Source organism: Mycteria americana, chromosome 2 (genome assembly GCF_035582795.1).
Source record: "Mycteria americana isolate JAX WOST 10 ecotype Jacksonville Zoo and Gardens chromosome 2, USCA_MyAme_1.0, whole genome shotgun sequence".
NCBI classification, from domain to species: domain Eukaryota; kingdom Metazoa; phylum Chordata; class Aves; order Ciconiiformes; family Ciconiidae; genus Mycteria; species Mycteria americana.
The window spans coordinates 28,364,049-28,390,119 of NC_134366.1; the positions used below are offsets into that span (position 1 = coordinate 28,364,049).

Sequence of the window (26,071 nt, forward strand, 5' to 3'; positions counted from 1 at the left end):
AAGCAGATCTTTCTTGTGAAATTTTATTAAAACAGGATTGTATTCATCATGAAAAGTATCAGAGAAGAAAAGTTGAGGTACATTTATTTTAGCGTAAGATGACAAGCAAATGTCCTACGTGCAAGAAGCGATATGCTTTTAAAAACTTGTCATATTGGAGAGATCAGAGCATTTTCATTATCTCTACAACAAAATGTGCCAGGGTACATTAGGATCTATGATTAATTCATTTTGATTGCTCTTATAACAAAGTTTAGTATTTCTGTAGCTAAGATAAATATCAATTCCACTTCAGTTCCATATTGTTCATGAACATACACTGAATCACCAATCATTTAATGTGGAGAAGAACATGCTTAACATTTGCTGTCTCATGTTTACATCTGTAAATAAATAGACTAAGCTCAATTTGACTGGATAATGTACAGGAGTTGTGCAGAATTGCTGTTTGCCATGAGCTGTCTGGGGTAAATCCATTCTTCCTGGCAGGATAGCAATGCATTGTAAAATGTCCCGTCACTGGTGAGAGTGGATGACCTAGCTGAGCTGGTTTTGAGCAAGACATGGTCCTCTGTTACTCCAAGAGTCAGCAAATGTAAGCTGGCATAACTACGCTGATTTCTTGTAACTAAGGCTTAGACCCTGAGACTGGAAAAACACTTAGCTCCTTCATTCCTCCTCTCCAACACTACTCATGGAAAAAAATAGCAGAAACCAAACAGCAGAACCTTGCAGGTGAGGAAAGCTGGATGTGAAATTGCAGGAAACTAAGGTTTGTTTGGAGAAAGGGGGATTAAAAATTGGATCTATAATGGGAAGTAGTCATCTATTCCTGCATGGCCTTAGCTGCTCCCTAATGCTCTATGGGTGCAGAGCCAGGCTACTCATATCCGAATTTGTACAGTCAGTTACTGTAGGAGACATGAGCAGTGCAAAGGCAACTCATGTTCCCGCCCTCATTCTTAAATACAGACCTGCCTGTGGTATCTTCTGCGTTTCCACTAGATAGCTGTTTATCTGTGCCTCTCAGTCTCTCAATCCTCATATCTATGTGCAATGTTTAATTAATTTTCAATTATTTCCAATGATGTAGTGACACTACGTATAAATGATACATCAGTAAAAGTGATGGCTTTGGGCAAATATAATAGCCTGTCAGTCTTCACTAGAAGCTACAATTAAATCAAAAAGATAAGAAAAGATTACTGTAATTATTTTGACAGTGAACTGATAGGAGTTTGCCCAAGTGACACAGACTACAGAGTACAAAATGCCAATTGCTTAGGAACAAGTAAAATAAGATATACCATTGTCCCTTTGTTCCCATAGGATTTCCCGCAGAAGTGACCTCATAGCCTTAATCTGGAAAATCAAGTGACCTATCTCCAGGATCAGGCAAAGCTCCATTCAATCAAAGACTTGTAGGGTCCTTGATAAGTAAAGAGGGGACCAGTAAGTAGAGATTAATTCAGTTCTGGGCTCCCCAGTGCAAGAGAGACTTGGACATGCTGGAGCGAGTCCAGCAAAGGGCCTCTAAGATGATTTAGGGACTGGATCATCTCTCATATGAGGAGAGGCTGAGAGGGCTGGGACTGCTTAGCCTAGAGAAGACTCAGGAGGATCTTCTCAATGTGTACAAATATCTGATGGGGGAGGAAAGAGGATGGAGCCAGGGTCTTCTCAGTAGCACCCAGTGACAGGACAAGAGGCAAAGGGCAAAATTAGAAATACAGGAAATTGCATTTAAACATAAGAAAAAACTCTTTTACTGTGAGGGTGATTGAGCACTGGCACAGGTTGCCCACAGAGGTCATGGGGTCTCCATCCATGGAGATACTCAAAACCCAAGTGGACACAGTCCTGAGCCATCTGCTCCAGCTGACCCAGCTCTGAGCAATGGGTTAGACTAGGCATTCTCCAGAGGTGCCTTCCAACCTTGCCGATTCAGTGAGTCTGTCTCTGACACTTCATGCTCCTTTCCCTTCCCTGTAATTCTGAGGTTATGCAGAAGCCAGCTGGGCCGTGACTGTCTCCAATTCTGCAGAGTCTTCCCAGGACCAGCTGAACATGAGGGCCTCCTTCCTTCCTCTCTGAAAGGAGGTCATTGGCTCTCAGAAGTCCTACATCAAGAAAGCCTGTTTAGGAAAGCACTTACCAATCTGCTTGGCTGTGAGCAGGCTTTTGAGTCACTGAAGTCATGGGGGACTTAGAAGAATTACCTACAATTAAGTTCATGGACAAACATCCTTCTGAGAAAAGATGGACTTAAGTATACAGATAAGTTCTTTCCTCAGCTGGGGTCTTAAAGTGTTCTTGGTCTGCTATGTTAAATCTTCTGATACTGCCTGGGTTCTCATGGCCTGTGCATTTATTGGTGGGGTTTGGACTGGGTGCCATGCTTGAGATTTTTCTGCAACTCCCTTATAAGCAGCTGTGACTACTATGCCCAACTTCACAGGCTGAGTTGTAGATAATTGTTCTTGCAGCAGCTGTACTGGCTTCTAATTCATCTCTGGCTTCACGTAGTTTGATTGATTAAACGCGTGGTTTGGGGAACTGCTGCCATAGAAACCACCAAGCTACCACCACAGCTCAAGAACAACTCGTGTTTCTATTCCTGTTCTCCAAGCCTGGAATTTGCTATCTCTGTGTGCTCTGTAAAGCCCAACTGTTATTTCCAGAACTTACCATCAAGTGATCATCTGGTCTGCTTTCTCTGTGAGGAGAAGAGTCCAGGACACCAGGATGCCAGGCAAGCCTAGCCCATACCTCACTCTCCGGGGGATCTCTTCTGCTTTTGCATAGTGCTAGATGGGGACCACCCTGGATAAGGACTCTCAAGCCTTGCTCCTGAGGCCAGGTCGTGGTTCCAGCAGAAAGCAGACTGCCAGGAAAAGAGGTGTGCAGCAACAAGAAGGTTAAGTCCTTAGCCCGGTGGCTGGGGCACTTTGTGAACACAGGGCTGAGCTGCCAAGACTATATCTGTATTTTATGTTAGATAATATCAGAGAATATGCACAAGTAAGTCAGAAAAAGTGACCAGAACTCCTGGACTTGTCCCTCCCAGCCAGGTTCCCCAGGCGTTTGCTAGATAGAAGTGGATTTACCTTCATAGATGCTTTTGCCTGGAGTTGCCCGACTGCAATGCTTAGAGAGGGCTTTGGTTTGTGTGATGTTTTGCATACGTGCTTCTCAAGCCCTATCTTTCATTTTGCAGTGCTTAAAATATTCCTCTCCCCCCAAACCTGTAGGAATGCAGAGATATGATGATGAATAGATTGACCAAAACAGGCTAAACTGAACTTCCCTCTTTTTTTTTACTATGGACTTTAATCTTGTTATGTCTATTCTGCCATCCACACACATCGATAATAATGCATGGAGATGTAAACAGTGCTTTAAGACTATGCAGATGGAGATGGCTTTAAAAACTTGTCCTATACTAAATACTCTGCCTCTTTCAGGACCTTCTGGCACTGAACACTGCAATCTCTGCCCTGCTTGCCAAAATGAGTGCTAAAGAGAATGAAAAAGGATTAGGAAAGCATCAGTTGTCATTCTTTATTTTATGATCAGCATGTACTTATAGTAGATTTAATATATACACAGCAGACTATGCATAGGGTATAGTTTTGAAGACTTAGTGCATAGCATTAGGGGTATTTGCCACAGCAATTGTTGGTGTCTTAGTTAAACTGTCCCTAAAATTCTGCAAAGACTGTGTCCTTAAGCTTATTTCTTTAGAGTCTGTAGGGAATGGAGAATTAAGCATTTCAATGGAGCTGAAAAGTTGAATGTAAAATCTTCTGTTTCTCTTCAGTTATTGTCCCTTCATGAATTACTGCAGACAGTTCATTGTAACTTATCTTACTGATTTTCTGAGCCCAGATGAAAGCCAAGCACAACTAAGCTAACATGCAGATTGCATTACCACTTCCACAGGAGGGTGGTCACACTACAGCAAGATGGAGGTCATGGTTTGGTTGAGGTTCTTTATTTGGGGTAACTCTCTCTGTTAAACAGCCCTTTAATATTAGAAGTCCAGTCTAATAAGCCCTTTTCTGACAAAAAAAAAAGAGGGGTGACAATTGCAACCTGACATTACTTACTGTTGAAAGAAAAACTGTATACATTCTCCATAGCACAGTGCACAAGGTGAAAATAGAAGACTCGCATCTTGCCCTGAATTAGCAATGAAATACAGTTGGGAATTGACTGTTGCTGAATCTGAGTTTTGGCTGCTGGCAGACCAAAACTGTTAAGACATTAATTTATGTTCCAATGATGTTGAGCTAGATTTATAAATGTGATTAGGTGCCTAAAGATGAAGAGAAAGGCAGGCAACGGGATTTGCCGATGTACTTTGCAGCACCTAAATACCTTTGTCTCACCAACCAGCCAGTGTGCGGATGGACACCTTTTGTGTTTGAGATGCTTTTTAAGACAGAAGTCAAAGTGTAAATATAAATCTGTGCAGAACGTTAAGGAGGTTTCATCACTAGAAAATTATTCAGGCTGCAATTCACCAAATATTTTACCTTCTAAAATCTCTTGGAATTTCCCTCTATATGAAAACAGCAAGCACTAGTTAACAGAATCAAAAGTGTCAGTAGAAACACACCAGACAACTTCTGTTTTGTCATGTCCCATGTAGGTGATGACCTATTTCTAAAGGATTTCTGATAGGAACGTTCTGCCACCAGCCCCATATTTTCAGAAAGCAAGAGAACACTCTTCAGTGTAAGAACCGCTTCTTACCTAATGGCATTTCTGACCTGTGTGCCAAGTAAATTTTTCATGTAATGTTATTAGGTCGATCCTAGAGGCCTCAACCAGACTGAGATGCCTTTGAAAGAAATTTGTTACAAACGCATCGTAACAAAGCAGTCTCTGTCCCAAAGAACTTGCAGCTGTAGTTAGGGGTGGTGGCAGGCAGTGACACCATTACCCATGCCCTGAGCTGGCTGCGTGTGTAGAAGCTGTGGTCCAGAAGCCTTTGGCTAATACTGTGCTGAAACTAGTGAGCCCTGCGCGTGCAAGCGGAGTGCCAGAGCGCCGTGCTCAATCTGACACCTACCATCTGCTCCAAATTCGGGCTAGCCGGCAGTATGAGCGGGGTGGCAGAAGGTTTTGCGCTCCATCCACAGACACATGCCCTAAGGCTCCAGGTCTGCAAGGGTGGTGCAGACCCATCACTTCAGGCTTGTGAACAATTTCATCAAAACAATTAAGAGTGCTCTTGTATAACTGTTAGAGTATCATGACCTGAATAAAACAGACAGACCAAGGAAGTGCTTGCTTCTCCAACAGGCAAGCCCATGGACATTAGGGATTTGACCCTGCAATTTGATAAGCAGCCAGGTCCTAATCAGAGAAAACAGATTAATTTGGATACTTAGCATGTAAGCACTTGGGTGGAAAGAAAATGTGATTTTGATGTGCTCTTGTTATGAAATTGCTCCTTATTTCTCCAGGCTTTAATTCTCTCATCCTCAGTCTAACAAACAAAGTAGGATATTCAGCAAAGATTTTATTCTTAGGCTTGCACATATGTGTAGTAATTCAGGTTTAGTAATTCAGGGTTACCAAATTGATTTGTTGTTGCACTCGTGAATAAAGGCAGGCAGGATCTCCCCATATCGCATTTGAGAAGTATCATGTTTATCTGCTTTTGCAATACAGCAAGCAGTTTTGCTGCTTTTCTGAGTCATCACAACACCACCAAACGAATAATATTAGCAAATGAACTTTCCAAAAGGGCTGAAGTGCAGATTCCCTTTTGGCAAGGCAGCTTGTGGACTTTCTTCTGATTATTTTATTCTTGTAGTTACAGGGGCTGAACCTGCAGTCACAGAGATGAAAGTAGAAAGCTTCAGCTTTCTGCCCTGCTTAAAATGAAGGCATGAGGCTGGATATTGCCTTTCTGCAGACTTGGGCAGAGCACTCTGATTCTGCTGCAACGCTCAGATGTCAGCGCTGAGGTTAGATGTCAGAGTTACCTACCCTGTAAACTCAGCTAAGAGCGAGCTGCGTTTCCTGACATACTCTTTTCCTTCTTTTTAAGGACTTAGTACTTTTTCAATAAAAATAAATTTAATTTGTGGCTACATTTCAGCTCCATTGGTTTGATGGTATAAGTGGAGCAATACCAGCTTTGGATTTAGAGCAGTCGTGTGGCTGAGTCTCTCTGTGCAGCTTTCATGTGGTCGGGTGAGACATTCTTAGAATCCCCAAACATTTTTGAAGATCCTAAACTGGAGACATTCACAATTCTTCCCTCCCTTTCTACCATTAATCCTTCATGTTTTAACAAGCACTGAAGTTAATACAGCCTACACTCTTTCCTGTCACACTGGGCCCCCCTCCCTCCTTTCTTTCTCTTGAATAAAGCAATCTGTTCTTTCCAGTCCATACTCTTGTAAATCAAAGGGATAGATGTCGACACACACCATAACCAAGTATAAACTTCCTTTTTTTAATTAAACAGGATTCTGACATTTGGCTTGAAGAAATGTTTGTTTGGTTTTATTTATTTTTTTAAATACGTGAAGGATGTCAACTGCTTTTATTTTATTTTTAATAGAAGTTGAATTTTGTATGGTACCACAAATAATCTGTAGCACAAAATATTTCAGATGTTATTTCATAGTTGAATAGGAAGAGTTCAGGGGGGGCAATACAGAAGTCTTGGTATTTAAAGCTTTTAGAATTAAGAGTTAACCTCTTTGGTAAAGGTTTCTGTACACATAAATCATGTTTTAGGTACCTTTTCAAATTTGATTGGGAAAAACAGTTGTAATTCTGTTGCTATCCTCTCTGCCGTTTGCTTATTACTATTAATTACACTTAGACATTTATGTGAAACACAGAAATATCCAGATTCATAATAGCTGATACTAAAAATAAGCAAGACTCTTGGAAGGAACATAGTCTCTATTTCAGCGTACAGATCCAGGTATCTCAGTAGCCAGGGCCTAGAATTGCCTCTTTCAAGGTATCTCAGACCTTCTTTTGCGGTGCAAAAAGGATGTAATAGGGCACTAAACCAGACAAACCAGTGTTCAGATCTGATGCTGCTACTTTCCATGCTGATTCTCAGTCCTTGGCCTGGCAGGAAAAAAGGTCTTTATTTAGTAACTCAGTTGCTGTCTTGTTTCTAGATGATGATTTTAATCCACCTTTGCAGCTGAGGTATATCATCTGTATCTGTTCTGGGGCCACATATAAGTGTGCGTAGCAATGCAGGCATGAGTAGATGGTCTCCTCATTGCCTGGCCAGAGGAAAGTAGGGCAGCTCTCAGGGGGACTGGGAGTGCTTAGACTCTATAAATGCTGTTCTTGATGAGCAGGAGTGAGAGCAAAAGGTTATGAGTAAATTGTACGTGTACTTTTGGCCTTTGTCTTTATTTATTTATTCCTCAGGAGGGCAGGCATAGGTGATCAGAGGTCCAGTCCCTATTCTTCAGTTCCTATGGATAAAGGACTATGAGTTTGGCACCTTTTTGTGGTTCTAGCTAGATGACAGTACCGCAGCTTTGTCTCTCTGCTCTCAGTCCCTCGAAGCCAATTCCCTCGAGCATGGAAAAGGATCTGCCTCTTCATCTCAGCCGCAGTTAATTTTATTGCCCGCTGTTGTCTGTGTTAGACTGACCTATAGTAGCACGCCACAGGCTGTAGTGCTTTTTCACATGTGTTTGCTCAGCTAGAAAATCTACCCAGGAGTTTCCTGAGTGCCTGCTGCAATATAACCTGGTATTTTGGAGTCTAGAAATGCCTGTGAACTCCTCAGATCACTTCTTCCCACTGACAAAGTATTGTTTCGAGATCCATCTGGTGTCAAGTGTAGGCATATGGCACCAGTATGGCAGCGCTGCCTACGGGGGTGGTTTCCTGCAGAAGAGGTCTCGCTCAATGCAGTAGTCGTTGCTTATTGAAAGTCATTATTGTTTAGCACCCAGGTCTTTGTGAACTTGTTCAACGGGTGACTGGGCAGAGTGCCATCCGAATCTACGGACATGAGCACAGACATCTGAGTCTCTGGGGCCTTACACACATCAGATGTGGCTACTGAGGTCAGGCTTCTCAGTAAGGAGAATCTAAATGTCTGTCCCGAGCATGTGTATCTGTGGTTGAAGGGATACGCCATCATTAATCCAAATCTGGGCCGGATTAAGCTTCTAAAATAAAAACCAGCTCTGCCAGCCACTTGAAGAGGGCTCGGGGCCTGCTTGAATCGCGTGCATCAGCGGGGAGGGCGGGAGGAGGCAGCGGCGGCTGAGCCAGGCCACCACCCCCTCGCCCCTGTAGCGCTTCTCTCCCTGGGGCCGGGACGGCCCGGCCGTGGCCACGACAGGGGGCCGGGGGTGCTGCCTTCGGCCTGTCGACTGCAGGCCTCTCCAAGGGAAGGGCTGGGCAACATTTGTGTTTCTGAGGCCATGACAAGAGCACAGACATTTTGTGCTTTGTTTCTTAATTACGTTTTCAGCGCGGTTCCTGTAACAGCCGGGAGCAGAAGCTTTAGCGTTCGGGGAGCGGGATCGCCCGTTTGCCAGACAGAAATCTCAGGTTTACCAGCCTGGGCCTGGCTCTCCCTTTTGCCTGGGCAGTGCTCCCACCTGGAGCTAATTCAGGCTCGCTCCTCAGGCCCTTTGAGAGCCGCTCACCTCCGGGACAGGCAGAGCAGGCACAGGGGACAAGGCAGCAGCACCAGTGCCCACCAGAAAGCCATCACCAGGATACAGGAGTAGAAAATCTGGGTGGAAGATCACAAAGCCAGAAGTACCAGATGTACTTTAGTAGTGTTGCTGAGAAAGCTAAGGAGAGACAGAGAAAGCCAAATCCAGTAGACTGTATTTGCATAGAGGGAGAAAACACCAGGGCATTAAGCTAAAGTGAATAATGAAATGATTCACTGCATGGAGCAATTCAGAGAAATGAAGGTGACCAGACACTGGGGTTTGCCTGTCTCTTGCGGGTCCCAACAACTTGCAGACACAGATGCCCTCTGGCACCCATAAAATGATAACGCTGGGAATCTCCTATTCTAAATGCCGCCTTTATACTGTGGACACTAAACTCTCTGTGGAATTGCCTTCTGACATGATCCCTCTTGCATTTCTTTATGCACTGGTGCCATATACTATGAAACTAGCTGCTTCTATCCTCTGCAACGGGGAACTAAGCACCTACAGCATATAAAATATGCCTAACTGAAAAACTGGGAAGCTTTACCGTCGTTATTGGAAAGTGCCGTGAGATTTCCCTAGAAAGGTGTGGTAGAAGCACAAAGAGGGATACGCTGTTATTTTAAAACCTGACCATGCGCTGGTTCCTCCCCCTTTGAAGTCAGTGGCAAAACTCTGGTTTAGAGGAGCAAGACTGCTTGAATCGGCAAACAAGAGGCAGCCTGGAGGCAGAAGAGGCTTACAGGGAATGGGTTCTGCTGCTCTCCTTGAGCACAGAGCTGTTCAGACAGACTGGAGACCTGTCTGCTGCTCTCTCCCATTAAGGCTAAGAAATGAATGCTTTTAAAGTTGTTAAATGAATGGGCTGGATCTTACAGCCCTTACTCATCTGAGTACTGCCATTAACTTTAAGAAAATAATTACTATATTAAGTGCTATGGAGTGGAGTCCTTAAACTGTTAAATTCTAGTATTTGACAGAAGTTTTTCCTCGGTAGAAAAATAATAGTGACATAATTCAAAGGATGTGAACATTTCATCAGTTGAAGAATGCAAGTTACTTTGGAGTGATACGTAAAACTAGAAGCAGCACAGAGGGCTTAAGTCCGTGTCATGTCTGTAGGTTATTTTTGAACTTTATGAAAAACACACTTTCACAGTTTATATCCTGACCATTCAGCTGTATTCTGGGATTCTGAATTCAAAAACATGCAAACCATGAAAACACAACATTTAAAAATACTCTGTCCACTTGGCTTCTTTGCCCTGCTTCAGAGTCTCCCAAGTTTGTTTCGGACAAACTGAGAACTTTGTTGTGGAATGACTGTTTGAATTGGGGTTTCTTAAAATACATGTGGAGCCTTGTAGCTGCTGCGGGGTGTACACAGTGGTGGAGCTGTACTATTTTAAAATCATCTGGCTATTTCACTTCATGTAAGAATATCTGTCAGCTTAGTTATAAGGAATGAGAGGGGTTGATTAAAACAACTCATGAAGCCATTAAACAAAGAGATAAAATGTAGAACATGTGCTGTAGGGTCGTTTTAATTATAATGTATGGGGGATCTGTGGAAACCGGATGGCAGCTGCATTGTAGCTGAGTTTTAAGCCCCTCTTAGCAGTACCAAAGTCCTGTTACTCAGAGGTGGGTTTTCTTATCTGTAAAGCTAATAGGTCCTTTGGAAATGGTGTTTGGAAGCTACCTTTTGTTGCAACGACTGACCATACTGTAATTACGATGCTCAAGCACTTAGATAGATATGGACTAAAATAGGCAATTATGTATACTAATCATCTAGTCATTAGATGCTAGACTATGTAACATCAGAGAAACATATGCAAAAGCTTTAGTCAAGAAAGGAAGGGATCAAAGATGTCAAGTGAACAGCCACGAGAATCCAGAGAGAATGGGGAAGAAAAAAGGTAGTGGTAGCTTACTTCGTTGTCTTGGTGATCTTATTAGGTCAAAAAAACAGTATTGAATATACTGCTGTATGTTATAAGTAAGTCTGTTAAGTTAATTTAGCATATAATCTGGCTTTAAACAATAGATATCAGGCAGCCACATGAATTCAGTAAAAACTATTTAAACGTCACATTCTGCTTTATTCTTATTAACCTAGTTATGGACATCAGGAGTTAGCATAATTAATTCTAGTCCTATCAGAAGGGGGTTTAAATCTCTGGTGTAAGAGTTCAACCCAGTCTCTAGTCACTAGAAATCAGGATGAGGAGCAGTAAGGAAAGAAGACAACACATCTGCCCACATCAAAGTTTTTACAACTCCATCCACTCCTGCCAGAGACAGGGTGGTCAGCTAGGTAGACATTGGGTCTAGTTCAGCTTGGCAGCTCCTATGTTCCCAATTCAATAAAGTTTACTTAAATGTCTGCAATGCTTTTTATGCAACTGAAATATGGTAATTTACTTAACCCTTTGTCATTGAGTAAAATGGGTTCACACACAGGAACATCACCACTTCAAAATATCCAATCATTAAGCTATAACAAAGATTTGTTACCAAAATCATTTGAAACAGCCAGAAAATGAATTTTTAAGAATGTGACCACTAACAGTGAATTTCACTTTCTGACTGTAATTGCCGCAGCAGTTCAAGTCTTGCTCTGTGGCTTGTAAGCATCACTAAAACTGCCCATGAAAAAATGACATTTGCTTCTGTTTGCAAACTGTCTTTATTAGTATGTGAATTCTCAGGAAATTACATGAATGCTGTAACTTTTGCTTTCAAATTTCCATAAAACAAAGACATAACATCCAGGACTAATTATATAAAAATGGGAAATAATTCCTTAGAAAGAGGATGGAGGACTTGAAGGAGTTACAGGTTCTTGCTCTTGGCTGTAGCTTGTTGGCACATGAAGGTTCTGGGGTCTGTTTCCTGGAGGACTTCAGATGTTGTATGTTATTTTAAAGAGACTGGAAGGTGGTAGTTGGGATAGATACCCATCTCCATACTGGCTTGTGGGGCGCTCTACCCGATAGCCAGGGCAACCGTTAGACCAGTCTGGCTCCTCAGCATCCCCAGCTAAAAAAAATATGCAAAGGCAACTCAGCTGTCATTAAAATGGAAAAACTCATTTCTGCTCAAACAGTGTAAGGGAAAGTGTGATTCCCTCTGCTATTAGAAGAGGACCTCTCTGTGGCAGAGAAATCAGTCATTGATCCAACAATGAGATGTGGCTTGTCAGCTGATGCTCTCAAGGCAACACACCTCGAGGTGAACTTTGGAGGGTCTCTCAGAAACTCACCTCAAATTGTTTGAGAGTTAAAAGCTAGAGGAGCAACAGGGGATGAGCTCTCCCTGATGGGAAATCATGAGCCAGGATGCCAACCTCTGTTGGGTTGGCATCTGGTTACTTGAAGTTCTCACTTTTGGAAATGAAATTAAGCACTTTCCCATCACTGTCATGGAGACGTTATCTCACGTTTTTAGCATCATGCTAAGACTCATCCTATGGTGCATATTTTCCCTAGGGCCAATGGAACTACACATTTTAGGGTCAAAACTAGCTCTTTGCATGTGTCCTATTGGCTTTAGCAGAATTACTGGTGTGCAAGGAATATGAATAGAGCTTATACAGTGATTTCTAAAATACAAAATGCTAATTACAATATGCTTCCTTAAGGAGAGAACTGAAGATGATTGACCATGTAACCCCTCTCTTCTTCACTACCTGTTTCACTCCAGTCCTCCGTGATGTCCGTCTGTTTTGCCCGCTTTCATCCAAACCTGGTCGTTGGTGGAACATACTCTGGCCAAATTGTCTTGTGGGATAATCGCAGTCACAGGCGCACTCCAGTTCAGAGAACTCCCTTATCTGCTGCTGCTCACACGGTAAGGATCAAAATCACCTCCTCCTTTCCTTAGAGGAAATGGTCGGCAGGGAAGTGGAGCTGTCTAGTTGTGTCTACAATGCTGGTTGCCGCACAGATGCAAACGTAAGTGTGGCCCTTGAAGGGAAAGAAATAGATAAGAGAGATGTACAGCCATGTCCTGTAAGTGCTTAACCATCACACTTCGTACGGTCAGGTCAGGAGATTATCCTCCTTTCCAAGGAAGAGGGCAGGATCAATTACAACAGTTGAGTGAGGCACCATTGTGCCAGCACAGTGGCACTGTGACTCTTGCTCTCCATTGCCTATAAAGAGAGCCAGGTCATTATAGGCACTGTGCGTCTGTCAGTCCAGCATGGCAGGCAATTTGAATCATTTATTGTTGTCTTGTTGTACACGAGTTCTCTTTTGAACCAGATTAGGCACCTACAGTGGTCTCAGTGGAGTCCTGTAAGTAGACACTGGTGCCCTTGAAGGGAGTGTGGCAGTTTGCTTCTTTTTTCCAGTCGAGCAATACATAAATGCCTGTCATGGTCTCCTACTCCAGACAGGGCCATAGGGCAGAGCTTGCACAATGAGGGGGAGTTTGTTCTAATAGAATGACGCGGAAGAGCATTTTGCTGACACACACAGATACCTGCAGAGATAGTGATGGTGGCACAGGGCTCTCGTGATGTCTGGGAGATATACAGGCAGAGCACTAGCACAAAATGCCTGAGAAGCAAGAGAGTTTCTTTGTGATACAAAGATGATGTCTGTGGTAGAAGACTCTCTTACATTGCAAAGCAGTCATATTGTGCTGGAGGAAGAGACAAGCCTGGATTGCCTGCTAAAGTGTCCTCACTCTGCTATGGCACTGACCTCCAGTCCATCCTGCACTAAGATGTTGTGCATTCTTGAGCTCTCCTCTTCCAGAGTTTGGGCTCAGGCAGCCTCTTCATAAGAGCTGGAAGGTGTACTCTGTGGATGGTAAACACATCTCATCTTGGGAGTGGGCTTGGGACCATTCCTGAGTGGGAAGTGGAAAAGAAAATACAGGCTGAAAGGAGGAGAAGAACGTAATAGTATGATATAAGAATGCAGAAAAATGTGGATTTCCTGAAACATAAGAAACTGAACTACACAAAGCACTCTGAGAGATAAGATAATAATCTTGTTCTAGCAGAGCGAAGGATCAGACAAAGTGATAGGTCTTTTGCACCTCCAGCTTTTACAATTCTGCGATTCTTATCTTTGGAATTTGCAGATCAAGGTTCAGCTTTTAGTTGACTCTGACAACATAATCCCTGGAGTTAAAAGACAACTCTGGAAGCCATGCCACATGAATTAATGCAAAAGATTCAGCGTGGGGCCAGTATTATGATGGCAAGTCTCTTATATTAAAAAATGACAGGTGTGCACAGGCACGCTTAGTGGACCAGGCAGTACAAATATTGTTCCCTAAATTTCCACTATCATGAATGTTGATGTAATAATCTAATGATCTGTGCCATGGGTTGCAACTTCAACATTGCTTTTCATTTCCCTAATGTTTTTGCTCATTTTGTCACCAGTAATGTTCAATCTGCATGAAAAGAAACAGTCTCTCCTGGAAGTGCAATTTAGAGATGTAGCAGACCAGAAAACTAGTGGCAAGAAGCTGACTATCACTGAAAATTGAACAACTGGGACTCAAAATCTAGTGGAAAAGAAAAGATTAATGGGAAGTAATTTGTTTACACTCAAAAAACGTTTAAGACAAAATTGTACCTCCTGGAATTATATATTAAACTAGTTTTATTATTGCAATAGAACAATATGTGTTGTTTTGCTTTTGACAAATATAAATAAATGACTTTCAGTTGTGGATAGGCACTTTATGTGCTGTCATGGATTGGTATAAATAAGTGTTTACACAGTCTAACATGAGGAAGCATGATGTTTGTAAGGAGTGATCAGATTTTACAATAAAAGAGTGATTACTTTATGTTCATATATAGGAATCACTTACATAAACTGTAAATGAAGTCTTGGTTGCAAAAGGCTGGCTTGAATCCTAACTGCCGAGAAAAAAAAAAGGATTAAATTAAGACAACTCTACTGTAGCAATGTTACTTTATGTACTGCTAGATATGTGAGTTGAATAGTCATTTTTTAATTTGAACTTACCCCATATGTGAAAAAAGGATTTTTCTCATTTCTTTCTCTCGCTTTGTTTATTTGAAAAGATAGAGTGTGTTGTTACCACTGACTTAAACCTTCCTGAAGTTTAGTATCACTGATTGCCGCCTGGATTCACCAGGAAAGAGAATTCTACCCGCAGCTTACTCACTAATTTCCTTTCACACCCACCACACATCTGCACTTGGGAGAACAGGAAATTTTAATTAAGACAAAACCCTTTTGCATGATGATTTCATTTCCAAAATAAATAAAAGCAAGCTGGCAGTGACCCTTTGAAAGGAAGGAGCCTGTTTAGACTTTCTGTTATGTACAGTTGGTTGTCTTTTTCATCCATTTTCCTTACGTCTTTTCATTTCTGCCATGAATTTTATTGTGCATGAAATTGATGGCTGGTAGCCCTGATTAAAGCCAGACCTGGCACACTGAGGTGCTGCTGGAAAGACATGGCTCGCTCTCTCCCTCCCCCCTAAATATTCTAGATACTCCGCTGCTTGCTTTAGGTTGCTCCCACCCACTCTGTCCCTGTCTGTTTGGACTACTGGAGGTCAAACACCCATGAAAAAATAGGTCTATTTTTATTTCACACATCAGTATGTGCTAAACATGTTTAGCACTGGGGTCATTAACTTACCACTAAGAAGGTCCATTGTATGAGGGTAATAGCATGAAACACATGTGAGGGACAGATTGGGGTCCATTTGATGGTCTGGGGGAAACCAGGTGTCTGACAATCTTGAGAGAAAGAGAAAAATCAGCATCAGAATGGGCCTTGCGACTTACTGGTGTGTACAGGTGGCCTCCGAGCACAAGGTACCATTTCAGCAGCAGTTGCTGAGCCCATCTTCGGCGCGGGCACACACACGTTCAGATGCTGCCCTTTTTGCACTGAGGGAGGGGCCGTTTACTGGGCCTGCTCAGGTATCAAACCTGAGAGCTAGCCAGTGCTCTGAAGATTTCTGCCTTTCCCTACTGACTGGGTAGGTGACCTGCAGCTGGATCTTAAAGTAGTCTAAAATAAGTGGTAGTTCTGCCATTCCTTTCAGCAGGAGCAAACGCTAGGTTTCTAACCCTCCATGGAGCTGGCTTAGAAGCTCTGCAGGGATCTCTTGTAAGTTGGTCCTAATTTTCTTTAAATAAGGAAAGTATTAGTGAAAAGTATTTTTTCCTTCTGGAGATGCAGGTCTTCTATTAATTGGCAAAAGAGGCAGAGAAATACGATTTTTCCTTGCTTGACTTGCGTATATGTCTTACTCTTAATTGAGCAGTATCACTTGTACTGGTCAAAGGAAATTAAATCTAGTTCAGTCTAACTGATTTTTCACTCTGGAGACTGCTGAACTTGAACTATCCCTCATATGTCACCATCAGATACCAGATGACACTTTAGGCTCAAAATGTTACCATGTTCCTTGGAAAAGGAATAGGCCAAGTTTCATTATTGCATACTAAGTGGAATTCAGCCTCCATGGAATGACTATGCTATGGTGAACCAGGTGTAACACCCTAAATTTAGTCACTCTACATTTACAATAACAGATTTTAAAACGTATATTGGCCAATGCTGGAGAATGCTGATGGACTTGTTCATGTTTTTCAGCTGGGGTACATTTGCAAATATTTAGCATGAAAGCCAAATTCTGGAAAAGTTCAAGTTTTATGCAGCTGTTTTCTTGAATAAAGTTTTCATTTTGATTCCATTTGGACAATTTGCCTCTTTCTGCCAGTTATTTTCAGTGTCAAAAGCCATCAGTAGAATGATCCATGTCCCTGTGGGTGAAATCTCATCCACATAATTCATTATTTTCACAGCATTACTCAGCTGGGTTGTTTTATTATGAGGAAAATGAAACTTTGAAAACATTTCCACCTCTATAACGTACCTCTTAGAATTTAAATTTAAAAAAAAACACAAAACAATTCCTATCTGGCAAAAGCTGAGTCCTCTATTTTCCAGGCATTATGTGGCTACTTAATCATTCTTTAAAATAACATGAGACATTAGAAATTTGTTCGTGAAGATGTGAGAATGGCTCTCTGATTTCCAGTGTTAATGTGTTTTCAGCATCCTGTGTATTGTGTGAATGTAGTTGGAACACAGAACGCGCACAATCTGATTACCGTCTCTACGGATGGCAAAATGTGCTCCTGGAGCCTGGACATGCTCTCAACTCCACAGGTGCGTTTGTTTTCACCTATACGGGGGAAAAAAAGCACCTTCGGTAGAGATACCTGCTTAATGGAACATAGCTCCTAAAAGCCAAAACCTCACGTCCTATACAAACTAAAACCAATGGATGCACTTGAAAGAGTACAGCTTGCTTCCAGCAGTCTCTGCTAAGAGCCAAAACCCATTTCCTTTACCACAAATCATGTAATTATTGTAATACGTTAATACATAGGTCAGTTTCAAGTGAAAATGAAATAATCCATTTTAAAGCACGGTAATTACAGAAGTCGCCTGTGGTATAAATTGTACTTACTCTACAGCATTGTTTAACAAATATGGACTAGATTGCACTGCTGCTGAACACACCCTAGGCACTATGGGTTTCCAAGGCACACAGTCAGAAAGCTTACTTTGCTGCCTGCCTTCTGTAGCCAAAGGAATAAACAATGCAAATCAAAAGTTTTAGAACTAATTTCCCCCCTCTGGAATGTTTGCTACTATTGTCTTTCCCCCCTCCCTCCTCTCCTTTGTATCAGAAATGAAAGGAAACCCAGGAAAATCGTCCAAACCTCTAGTGATTATAATAATGGAAACTAAACAAAGACTCTGATGCTGAAAAAGGTCTATGGAAAGCATCTTTTAAGTGTTATCTTCTGGAGTAGTACATTTTCTATTCCAACGCATCACTCATTTTTTATACATAATTTCTTAGGGGAAAAAAAAAATAATATCATTTTTACTAAGCATCATGGGATCTGATCTTGTTTCAAAATGCTGTGCAGAAACTCCTCTTAAGGATTCCATTAATCATCCATTAATCATGCATTAATGTGCAATTACTATCAAATTATTTGCTTTTCAGTGTTGACACAAGAGGTGGGATTCCTCTGTCCTAACCTTAGCCATCTAAAAGTTATGTCCATGTCAAGTCTAAGCTAGTAATTTGAGTTCCCTTTATGGTTAATATAGAGAGAGACTGGGCACTTCTGGAGGACGACTCATCCCATCCTAGTGTGAAATACCATTTCAGATAGCCACCCTGGGGTACAGAACTGCCAAATCTTAGGATGGAAGGGGCTTCTGGAAGTCATCCCATCTACACCCCTACTCAAAGTGAGGCCAACTTCAAAGTTAGATTATGTTGCTCATGCACATCTAAGGCAACAGTATGGGTCTGGTAGTTGTGTCCTGGGACCATGAGAAACCAATACTCTTCTGGAATAGAAGTAGAGGCATCTAAAATGTCCCAGATGCCTATGTTTAGGCACCTGCATCCCTTTCCCAGTTTCTCACTTAATCATCAAGAAGATAAATCCCACCCTTACGTATTCACTTACTGAAATATTAAATTTTGAAGCAGAGATTTGTGAACATCTCAGTTCCAGTACTTCATCACTCAGATGGAACTTCTCTGCTCCAAAACTGGCTTTCAACAAGGATGGGAACACACCCCACATTACACTGAAGTTTGGCACATGGCTCATGGTGATCTAGAAAAGGCAGGCACAGGACTTGCCGTCAAGCTACATGCCATAGCTTTAAATTGGGAGGAGTAGAGTGCTGCTGATGTGTGTCAGTCTGAAACTTTCCGAAGACACAGATCCAGAGCGCTTGTGTACAGCTATGGTGTAGGCACTGGGAGGAGAGAGTCCACCACAGTATCTGGCCATGGCTCCACAGAGACACTAAATGATGATCTCACCCCAGAAGATTTTCACAGAAATATATGGTCCACAGGTGCTCGGCCAATGCATTTTCCAGGTCTTGTTTTGCCTTTTTAGTAGAACCAAATGTATTTCAAAGAAAAGTATAAACCAAGCAAAAGTATTTCTCTATGGATTTGCAGCTCTCTCCTCTAACAGGGATGCTCACTTTCTTTAGCTACAGCAAAAAGCCCTTCTGAGAAAAATGCTACAGGCTTTGGCCCTAGAAGAACAGCAGCTTAGACATTTTAAACATAGAAAACATACCCACTTAAATAGCTAAAAATGAAAATTGCTAAATCATTCAGCCCCTTTGTGGATTCTTGGGTTACACCATTTAGGCTGAACAGCCAAAAAGTTGTGCAAAATCTGCTCAGAGCGTACGCATCTTGCAATGGCCACAAACTGTTCATGCTGGTTGTACTTGCAATAGCAAAAAGGGGCATGCTGATTTATTTTGAAATATAGCTACCAAATGAAAAAAGAAAATATGCTTGCTGGTTTGTAGCTTGATGGTGGAGTCTAGAGGGGGTGTTTATGGTTACCTCAGAAAATCCCTCAAAAGCAATGCTTAGAATGGTGGTAGTGACAGGACCCCAACTTTTTAATTTTGTTCTGCAAAGGGACAAATGGCACAGTCTGATAAATGCCTCAGGTGCACATGATATTACACGTGTTTCCTGACAAACAATTGATTTCAATAATGTTTGTAAATAGAAGGGTATTGCATGTTTTATTAGAGTCTGGGGCTGGCAAGTGTAACCATTAAGGTATTATCTTTAGTTTCTGCACCATTAGATTTTAAATTCTCACCTGTCATCTCTGCCTGATTTAAGATGATGTAGCAAAGACCAGTGTCTTTCAGCCGCTCTCAAACGTGTGACAGACAGTGGCAGGGATGGCAGGAGCAGTGCATCCTAGTTTGTGACATTGCATCTCCTCTCAACGTCCTATGTAGAAACCAAAGTCCTGTGGCTGGGTCAAATGATTTCTTCTTCCCCTCCTGCTACCCTGTGTAACACTTAGAAATGAATTAGAAAAAAATAAAAAAAACAACCAAACTAAAGGATGATTGCAGAATAATAATGAAGACCTGTTTTGGTAGGAGAGCATGGAGCTGGTGTACAATAAGTCCAAACCAGTGGCGGTTACAGGAATGGCTTTCCCAACTGGAGATGTCAATAACTTTGTCGTTGGCAGCGAAGAGGGAACAGTCTACACAGCCTGTCGTCATGGAAGGTGATGTTCAGCATTTTGTACTTAAATAACATTGTGTACCTGTGTTGGCGTGAAGTAGCCAAGTGTGTGTGGAGAGTGTTTCATGTTTTTTCTCTTGGATCAATGGTGTCTGTACTGTTCTACTTTGCACCACTAGGGCAGGAGTCGCCTGACTTTGAGCATCTGTGCTACAGCCCGTTATACTGGGGTAGTTGCCCCAGGCTCTCTGCGTAGTTGGTGGGGACCAACGATTGCTCTCAGGGTTTGATTTCCTTTACATTTTTCAGGGACCTGCCTGAAGAAGAGATGGCTGAGACCTCAGAAATGCCTCTTTCTCACCCATGAGGTGAGACGGAAGTCTAGACAGCTAGCTAAGATGTAGGTATCTATGCCTGGGCAGGTCGAATCAGGCCCTAGGAAACAGGTTTGTTGCAGGGTAATCAGGCCTAAACCACTCATAAGAGATGGTAATCCACTTTATTTTTTACCATCCTCAGCTCCATCTCCAATCTCCACAGGCATATATCAGAGAAAAGCCACCATAGATACACGTGCATGTGAGAAATAGAGCATGCATGTCCCAGTGCTCGGCCATCCAGCACCGGGTATTCCCACACAGCACTGCAGGCTGCATCTCCACAGCCAGGCTAGAGACTGAGCCCTGCTGCCCCCGCTCTCGGTGGGCAGTTTGGACATGCCCACCCTCTCCAGGAGTGCGAGAGGGTTTTGTTGTACAGCCAGCAGCCATGCCGCACCATTTGCTCTCAGTCTGGGCTGCCGCCTGGTTTATTTGCTAACACGGGTGTAGCCGCAGTGTGCCATGTGGGTTTGCAAGCTCTGGCTGACCCGCTCCCAGGACTGGTACCCTGTGCTGTCTCACATACGGTGGTCATATCCCTTCCTTGCATAACCCAGGCTGTAGTTTAATGCTGCAAGTTCGTTATTTTGCACCCTGTAAATCTGCAGGATGCGAGTGTGCTCTGTTAGCTTCTGGTAGTACTTTCATCCTCTGGGATGCTTGAAAGGCTTTTGTAAAGAACAAACTTTTTTCACTCATAGATTTAAAGCTCACCCCCACACCTCAATAGTTTGCAATATTCTCTGAATTAATATTTTATCATATTCTGTGTTTCTGCTGACCAAATAGACATTGATACACTGGTTTAAGATTGTAGGGCTTCTATTGCACATTCCTAATGTTGTATAAATACTGTTTTACGTACATTTTGTTCAATATAATTTTTATTTTAAAATATTTTTATTTTAGCCTGACCACTGACAGTATTGCAAAATTGTCTCTATTTAGGCATTATACTGATAGGCTGTGTGGCGGCTGATGGTTTGAATTAGTCTTAGGCTGCTAGGATAAATGAAGCATGCCCAAGGGCATTTCTCTCTTCTGATCTTCCAGACATGCCTGGTTTGTTCCTCACAAGAGGATGAAGGTGCCAGATCCTCTTGTTAGCCCACCTTTTTAGCAAACCTTCTGCTGACCATCGACGAACGCACTCCTTTTCTGCTCCTGCCTGTCTTTCCTAGAGCTTGTTGCTATCATCCCTGTTTTATTTCCAGAGGCTCCTGTGTCCTTTAGCCCAGCTGAAGGAGTGGAGAGCCATATGTTATTCTGGAAAAAAGTGCATCAAAGCACAGCAGATACACAAGGTGTTCTCACTGCTCCAGAACTCCCCTTATCCCGCCGACTATATGGCAGACAGATGGGGATAAAATAAGAGGCGTGCTTCGTACCCAGCACTGCAGAGGCACTGCAGAACTCAGCCCCTGCTCCAGCACATGCTGGCGAGGTCTGGCAGGGGAGCCTACATGAGGCCACACTGTCACGGTCAACAGGAGAGGTGAGGGGACACCACACTGCCATATGAGGGACCAATTTCCTCCAGTGCAGCTCCTCATCTCTTTGGGTACGCCATATTCACACTGGCACAGGGCTGGCAGCCTTGTCAGAGCTGTGGCTATTTTTAATGTATTTTCTTCCATTGGCAATTTTTCTGTAACGTAACTAAAAGGGTATTTTCATTATTCCCTTTTCTGTATACACTGTGAGACAGCACTGACAACTGATCTGGCGTCATTTGCTTCCAGGAAGAAGAAAACTGCACACATTCCCTCTTACACAGCATTGTGTTTTTCCTTCCTAATAGCTATTCCAGCCTCAGGCCGATGAAATGCACAACTCCCCTTGTTCAAAGTAATGGCTGTATGATACCTGATCACAGGAACAGTTCCTTCACTTTTTGTGAAAAAGGATTTGCTTCCTAGTGACTTGATTGACTGCTGTGGAAAGTTATTTTAGATATTTAAGGGAAAAGGAATTGCTCATGATAAGTCATTAACATATTTGCATTTTTATTTTAATGGTTATTCCTTGCGATAATGGCTTACTCAGAGGTGTAAGCTATAGTATAATTATAATTTAGAATTATTTTATAATTATACATAAATGTTATTTCAAGCTACAGTAGTAGACAGTGTATGTAAAAGTGAGTAAGGCAAGTCTTCAGAAGTAAGAGAAAGTCTCCCTGTGCTGGATCCTGAGCATTAATTGTGCCCACAGCAGTAAACCTTTGCAGGCAAAGTCCTTACTGAAGGGAGAGAGATTTACAGATTAAATGGAACTTTAAAAGGAAACAGGAGCCCAAGAGTAAAGAAAAATTATGTTAAATCACCAGATCTTAAATTGCTCTCTGAATGCAAATGTTTCTTCTTCCTGCAGTAAAGCTGGCATTGGTGAAATTTTTGAAGGCCACCAAGGACCCGTCACAGGAATCAATTGTCACATGGCAGTGGGTCCAATTGACTTTTCCCATCTCTTTGTCACATCATCATTTGACTGGACAGTCAAGTTGTGGACCACAAAGGTGAGAAATCTGAGCTGGGGTGGGATGGGTAATGCTATTTGTGAAAATGCTGTTGTCAGAAATATTTCAATATTGTCTGTATCAAGTCCTAAGAATCAATTAATTGAAAGGCTGTGCTTAGAATAAGCGTAGTGATAAACTTATAAGTAAAACATATACCTAGTGTAACTATGTCAACCATATTCGCCCTGGAGCATACCCTGCCCTTTAAAGGTGGCTTCAGCTGGCCTGCACTTCAGTATTAACCCTAGTGCTGAGCAATTTCACTAGGCAAAGAGATTAGGATGTCTTGTACTGCAAGTCATCAAACAATCCATCCAGCACTCCCTGTGCAGGCTAAACTGCAAAGCTAATATTATGCACCATGGTGGTGCAGCAGCAGGAACGCTTTCTACTGATGAAGCAACAGGGGAAGTACACGTATGACTTAATGCAATCAATATCACTCGTGAAATTCATTGCTGTAGGAGGTTGTGATAGCCCGAAAGTATAAAAAAGTATAAAAGCCAAAAGTAAAGCCTTTGACACCGTTTCCCACAGCATTCTCCTGGAGAAGCTGGCTGCTCATGGCTTGGGTAAAAAAATTTGCTGGGTAAAAAACTGGCTGGATGGCCGGGCCCAAAGAATTGTGGTGAATGGAGTTAAATCCGGTTGGCGACCAGTCACAAGTGAGCCCAGGGCTCAGTATTGGGGCCAGTTCTGTTTAATATCTTTATCAATGACCTGGACAAGGGGATCGAGTGCACCCTCAGTAAGTTTGCAGATGACACCAAGTTGGGTGGGAGTGTTGATCTGCTTGAGGGTAGGAAGGCTCTGCAGAGGGACCTGGACAGGCTGGATTGATGGGCTGACGCCAGTTGTATGAGGTTCAACAAGGCCAAGTGCAAGGTCCTGCACTTGGGCCACAGCAACCCCATGCAACGCTACAGGCTTGGGGAAGAGTGGCTGGAAAGCTGCCTGGCAGAGAAGGACCTGGGGGTGTTGGTCGACAGCTGCCTGAATATGAGTCGGCAGTGTGCCCAGGTGGCCAAGAAGGCATCCTGACTTGTATGAGAAATAGCGTGGCCAGCAGGCGTAGGGAAGTGATCATCCCCCTGTACTCAGCACTGGTGAGGCTGCACCTCAAATACTGTGTTCAGTTTTGGGCCCCTCACTACAAGAAAGACATTGAGGTGCTGGAACGTGTCCAGAGAAGGGCAGTGAAGCTGGTGAAGGGTCTAGAGCACAAATCTTATGAGGAGCGGCTGAGGGAACTGGGGTTTTTTAGTCTGGAGAAAAGGATGCTCAGGGGAGACCTTATTACTCTTTACAACCACCTGAAAGGAGGTTGTAGAGAGGTGGTGTCGGTCTCTTCTCCCAAGTAACAAGTGATAGGACAAGAGGAAATGGCCTCAAGCTGCGCCAGGGGAGGTTTAGACTGGATATTAGGAAATTTTACTTCACTGAAAGGGTTGTCAAGCACTGGAACAGGCTGCCCAGGGAAGTGGTTGAGTCACCGTCCCTGGAGGTATTTAAAAGACATGTAGATGTGGTGCTTAGGGACATGGTGTAGTGGTGGTCTTGGTAGTGTTAGGTTTACATGACTAATGGAGGACTAACGGTGGACTTGATGGTCTTAAAGGTCTTTTCCAACATAAACGAGCCTATGATTCTAAATTGTCCCAATGTTATTAGATACTGATGGCTGGAAACAGGGAGGAAATACATGCTGGAACTTACATTCCTGACCACCATGGATCTGTTGCTGACTACTCTATGGCCATGTCCCCGTGACCTCTTACAGGGAGAGCACTATGAACAGCAGAAATGAATACACAGTCCTGTGAAGCTTTGAAACCCCAACACCCCATAGAACTGTAGGAATATAGGGTAATGGCAGCATGAGTGAAAACTGTGGGACAGACTAAACAGATCAATCATTGTACAGGCTGAGTAAAAAAGGAGAATGAGAGGTAAAATCCTAATTATATAAGTCATCTAAACAGTTATTTTTGTCATACACCAGAGTAGAGAACTGCCTTCCAAATGCCAGGCTTTTGTCTTAACCATGTTTTTATGCCTGTGTTTAGTTCACATCTTGAGCTGCACCCGGCAGAGTTCCAGTACTGGAAGCTGACCCCAGTCAGAAGTATCTCAGCATGTGTTCCTCCAAGACATCAGGGCTTGGAGGTGCTAGGATAGATGCACAGCAAACGTAAATACGAAAGTGATCAGAAGGGCTCCTGTGACAGCCTTGTGCTGGAAACAGAAGCACAGTTACCTAGATAGTAACTTGAATCAGCTTCCATAGTAGCTTCACAATGCATTTGTTAATGGCCTGATCCAATGTGCATGCTAATTAACAGGTGTCTCTTCCTAATCAACAGTGAGCACAGCTGACAGTTTTGTCTTGAGTGTTACATTTTAGGAAACTGGTTATAAGAAAGGTGAATGATTTACCTAATTTGCATGTAACCACATACATCAGTGGACCCAGCCTTAACCAATGCAGAATTGGTCCAGGGGAGTGGTCATGGGCAGGCTGGAATGGGTCTGGGCTGGGTCCTAGGTGGTAAACGTTAGAAAGGGCTGCAGGATAACCAAGTGATGGAGAGCTTAGGTGTTAGCTGGTTGGGGCTGGCTAGGCTGTTTGGTGTCTGAGATAAGGGAGTCCTGGACAGTGGTAACTGGTGGCAAGGGAATATTGGAGAGTTGAAGCTGAGTAAGGGGAAAAGAATTTGTGGGGACTGGGGGGAAGATGAAAGGCAGGTACTGAATTCCGAACATACGTGTCCAGAACAGCCTAGGATGAGTATCTGACCCTCAGCTTGAGGCTGAATATGGCAATAAGGGTCCCATCCATCTGCAGCTTAAATGAAATTATATTAAGGGATAATAAGGCCTGTTTCTTATTTTAAACTCCTGGGATTTTAGAAGTTAGCAGTAACTTCTAGCAGTAACACAGCATATTTTGGGCACAAAGACACTGCAGTTAGCAGTACACAGTTATCCTTGTGGAAGAATTCAGTGCCAAAATGGTTAGGTCAGCTTCTGTTCAATACAGTCAGTTTTCAAAGAACCAAACCATTTAAATTTCTAATACCTATCAATCTGTGGCTCTGGCAAGAGGGGCTTCCTGAGAAAGCTGTTTGACCTAGCTGATGTGAGCTGTGACGCGCATGTGACACACCACAGCACCACTCAGAGCTGGAAGCAGCGCTGCTGTATTGGATCGCTTGCTTTCTTCTGGAGCAGGTTTGAGCACTGCCAGCCACTGCCCTGTGAAGACATCCTCTGAGACACTAGACAAGTTCTTGAACTGTGATGAGTGTTTTCTTTTTCTTCCAATTTGACTCTGGCAGAAGTTTCTTTCCATACTGCCTGGATAATTCTCTTGGCTGGAACTATTACGTATTTAGGGCTCTCT

General features: G+C 42.8%; 2 protein-coding genes across 5 annotated transcripts in view; one reads left to right on the forward strand and one right to left on the reverse strand.

The window, feature by feature from the left end:
- Window positions 1-26,071, reverse strand: part of LOC142405439 (serum paraoxonase/arylesterase 2) — a 281,937-nt gene that overhangs the window by 243,507 nt on the left and 12,359 nt on the right. The gene's annotated exons all lie outside the window — the stretch shown is intronic.
- Window positions 1-26,071, forward strand: part of DYNC1I1 (dynein cytoplasmic 1 intermediate chain 1) — a 196,757-nt gene that overhangs the window by 131,390 nt on the left and 39,296 nt on the right. For all 3 annotated transcript variants that reach the window (XM_075492855.1, XM_075492856.1, XM_075492857.1), the window contains exons 11-14: window positions 12,393-12,539; window positions 16,764-16,877; window positions 19,677-19,810; window positions 22,521-22,665. In XM_075492855.1, the coding sequence (XP_075348970.1) occupies window positions 12,393-12,539; window positions 16,764-16,877; window positions 19,677-19,810; window positions 22,521-22,665 (540 nt within the window). The remainder of the gene's footprint in view (window positions 1-12,392; window positions 12,540-16,763; window positions 16,878-19,676; window positions 19,811-22,520; window positions 22,666-26,071) is intronic.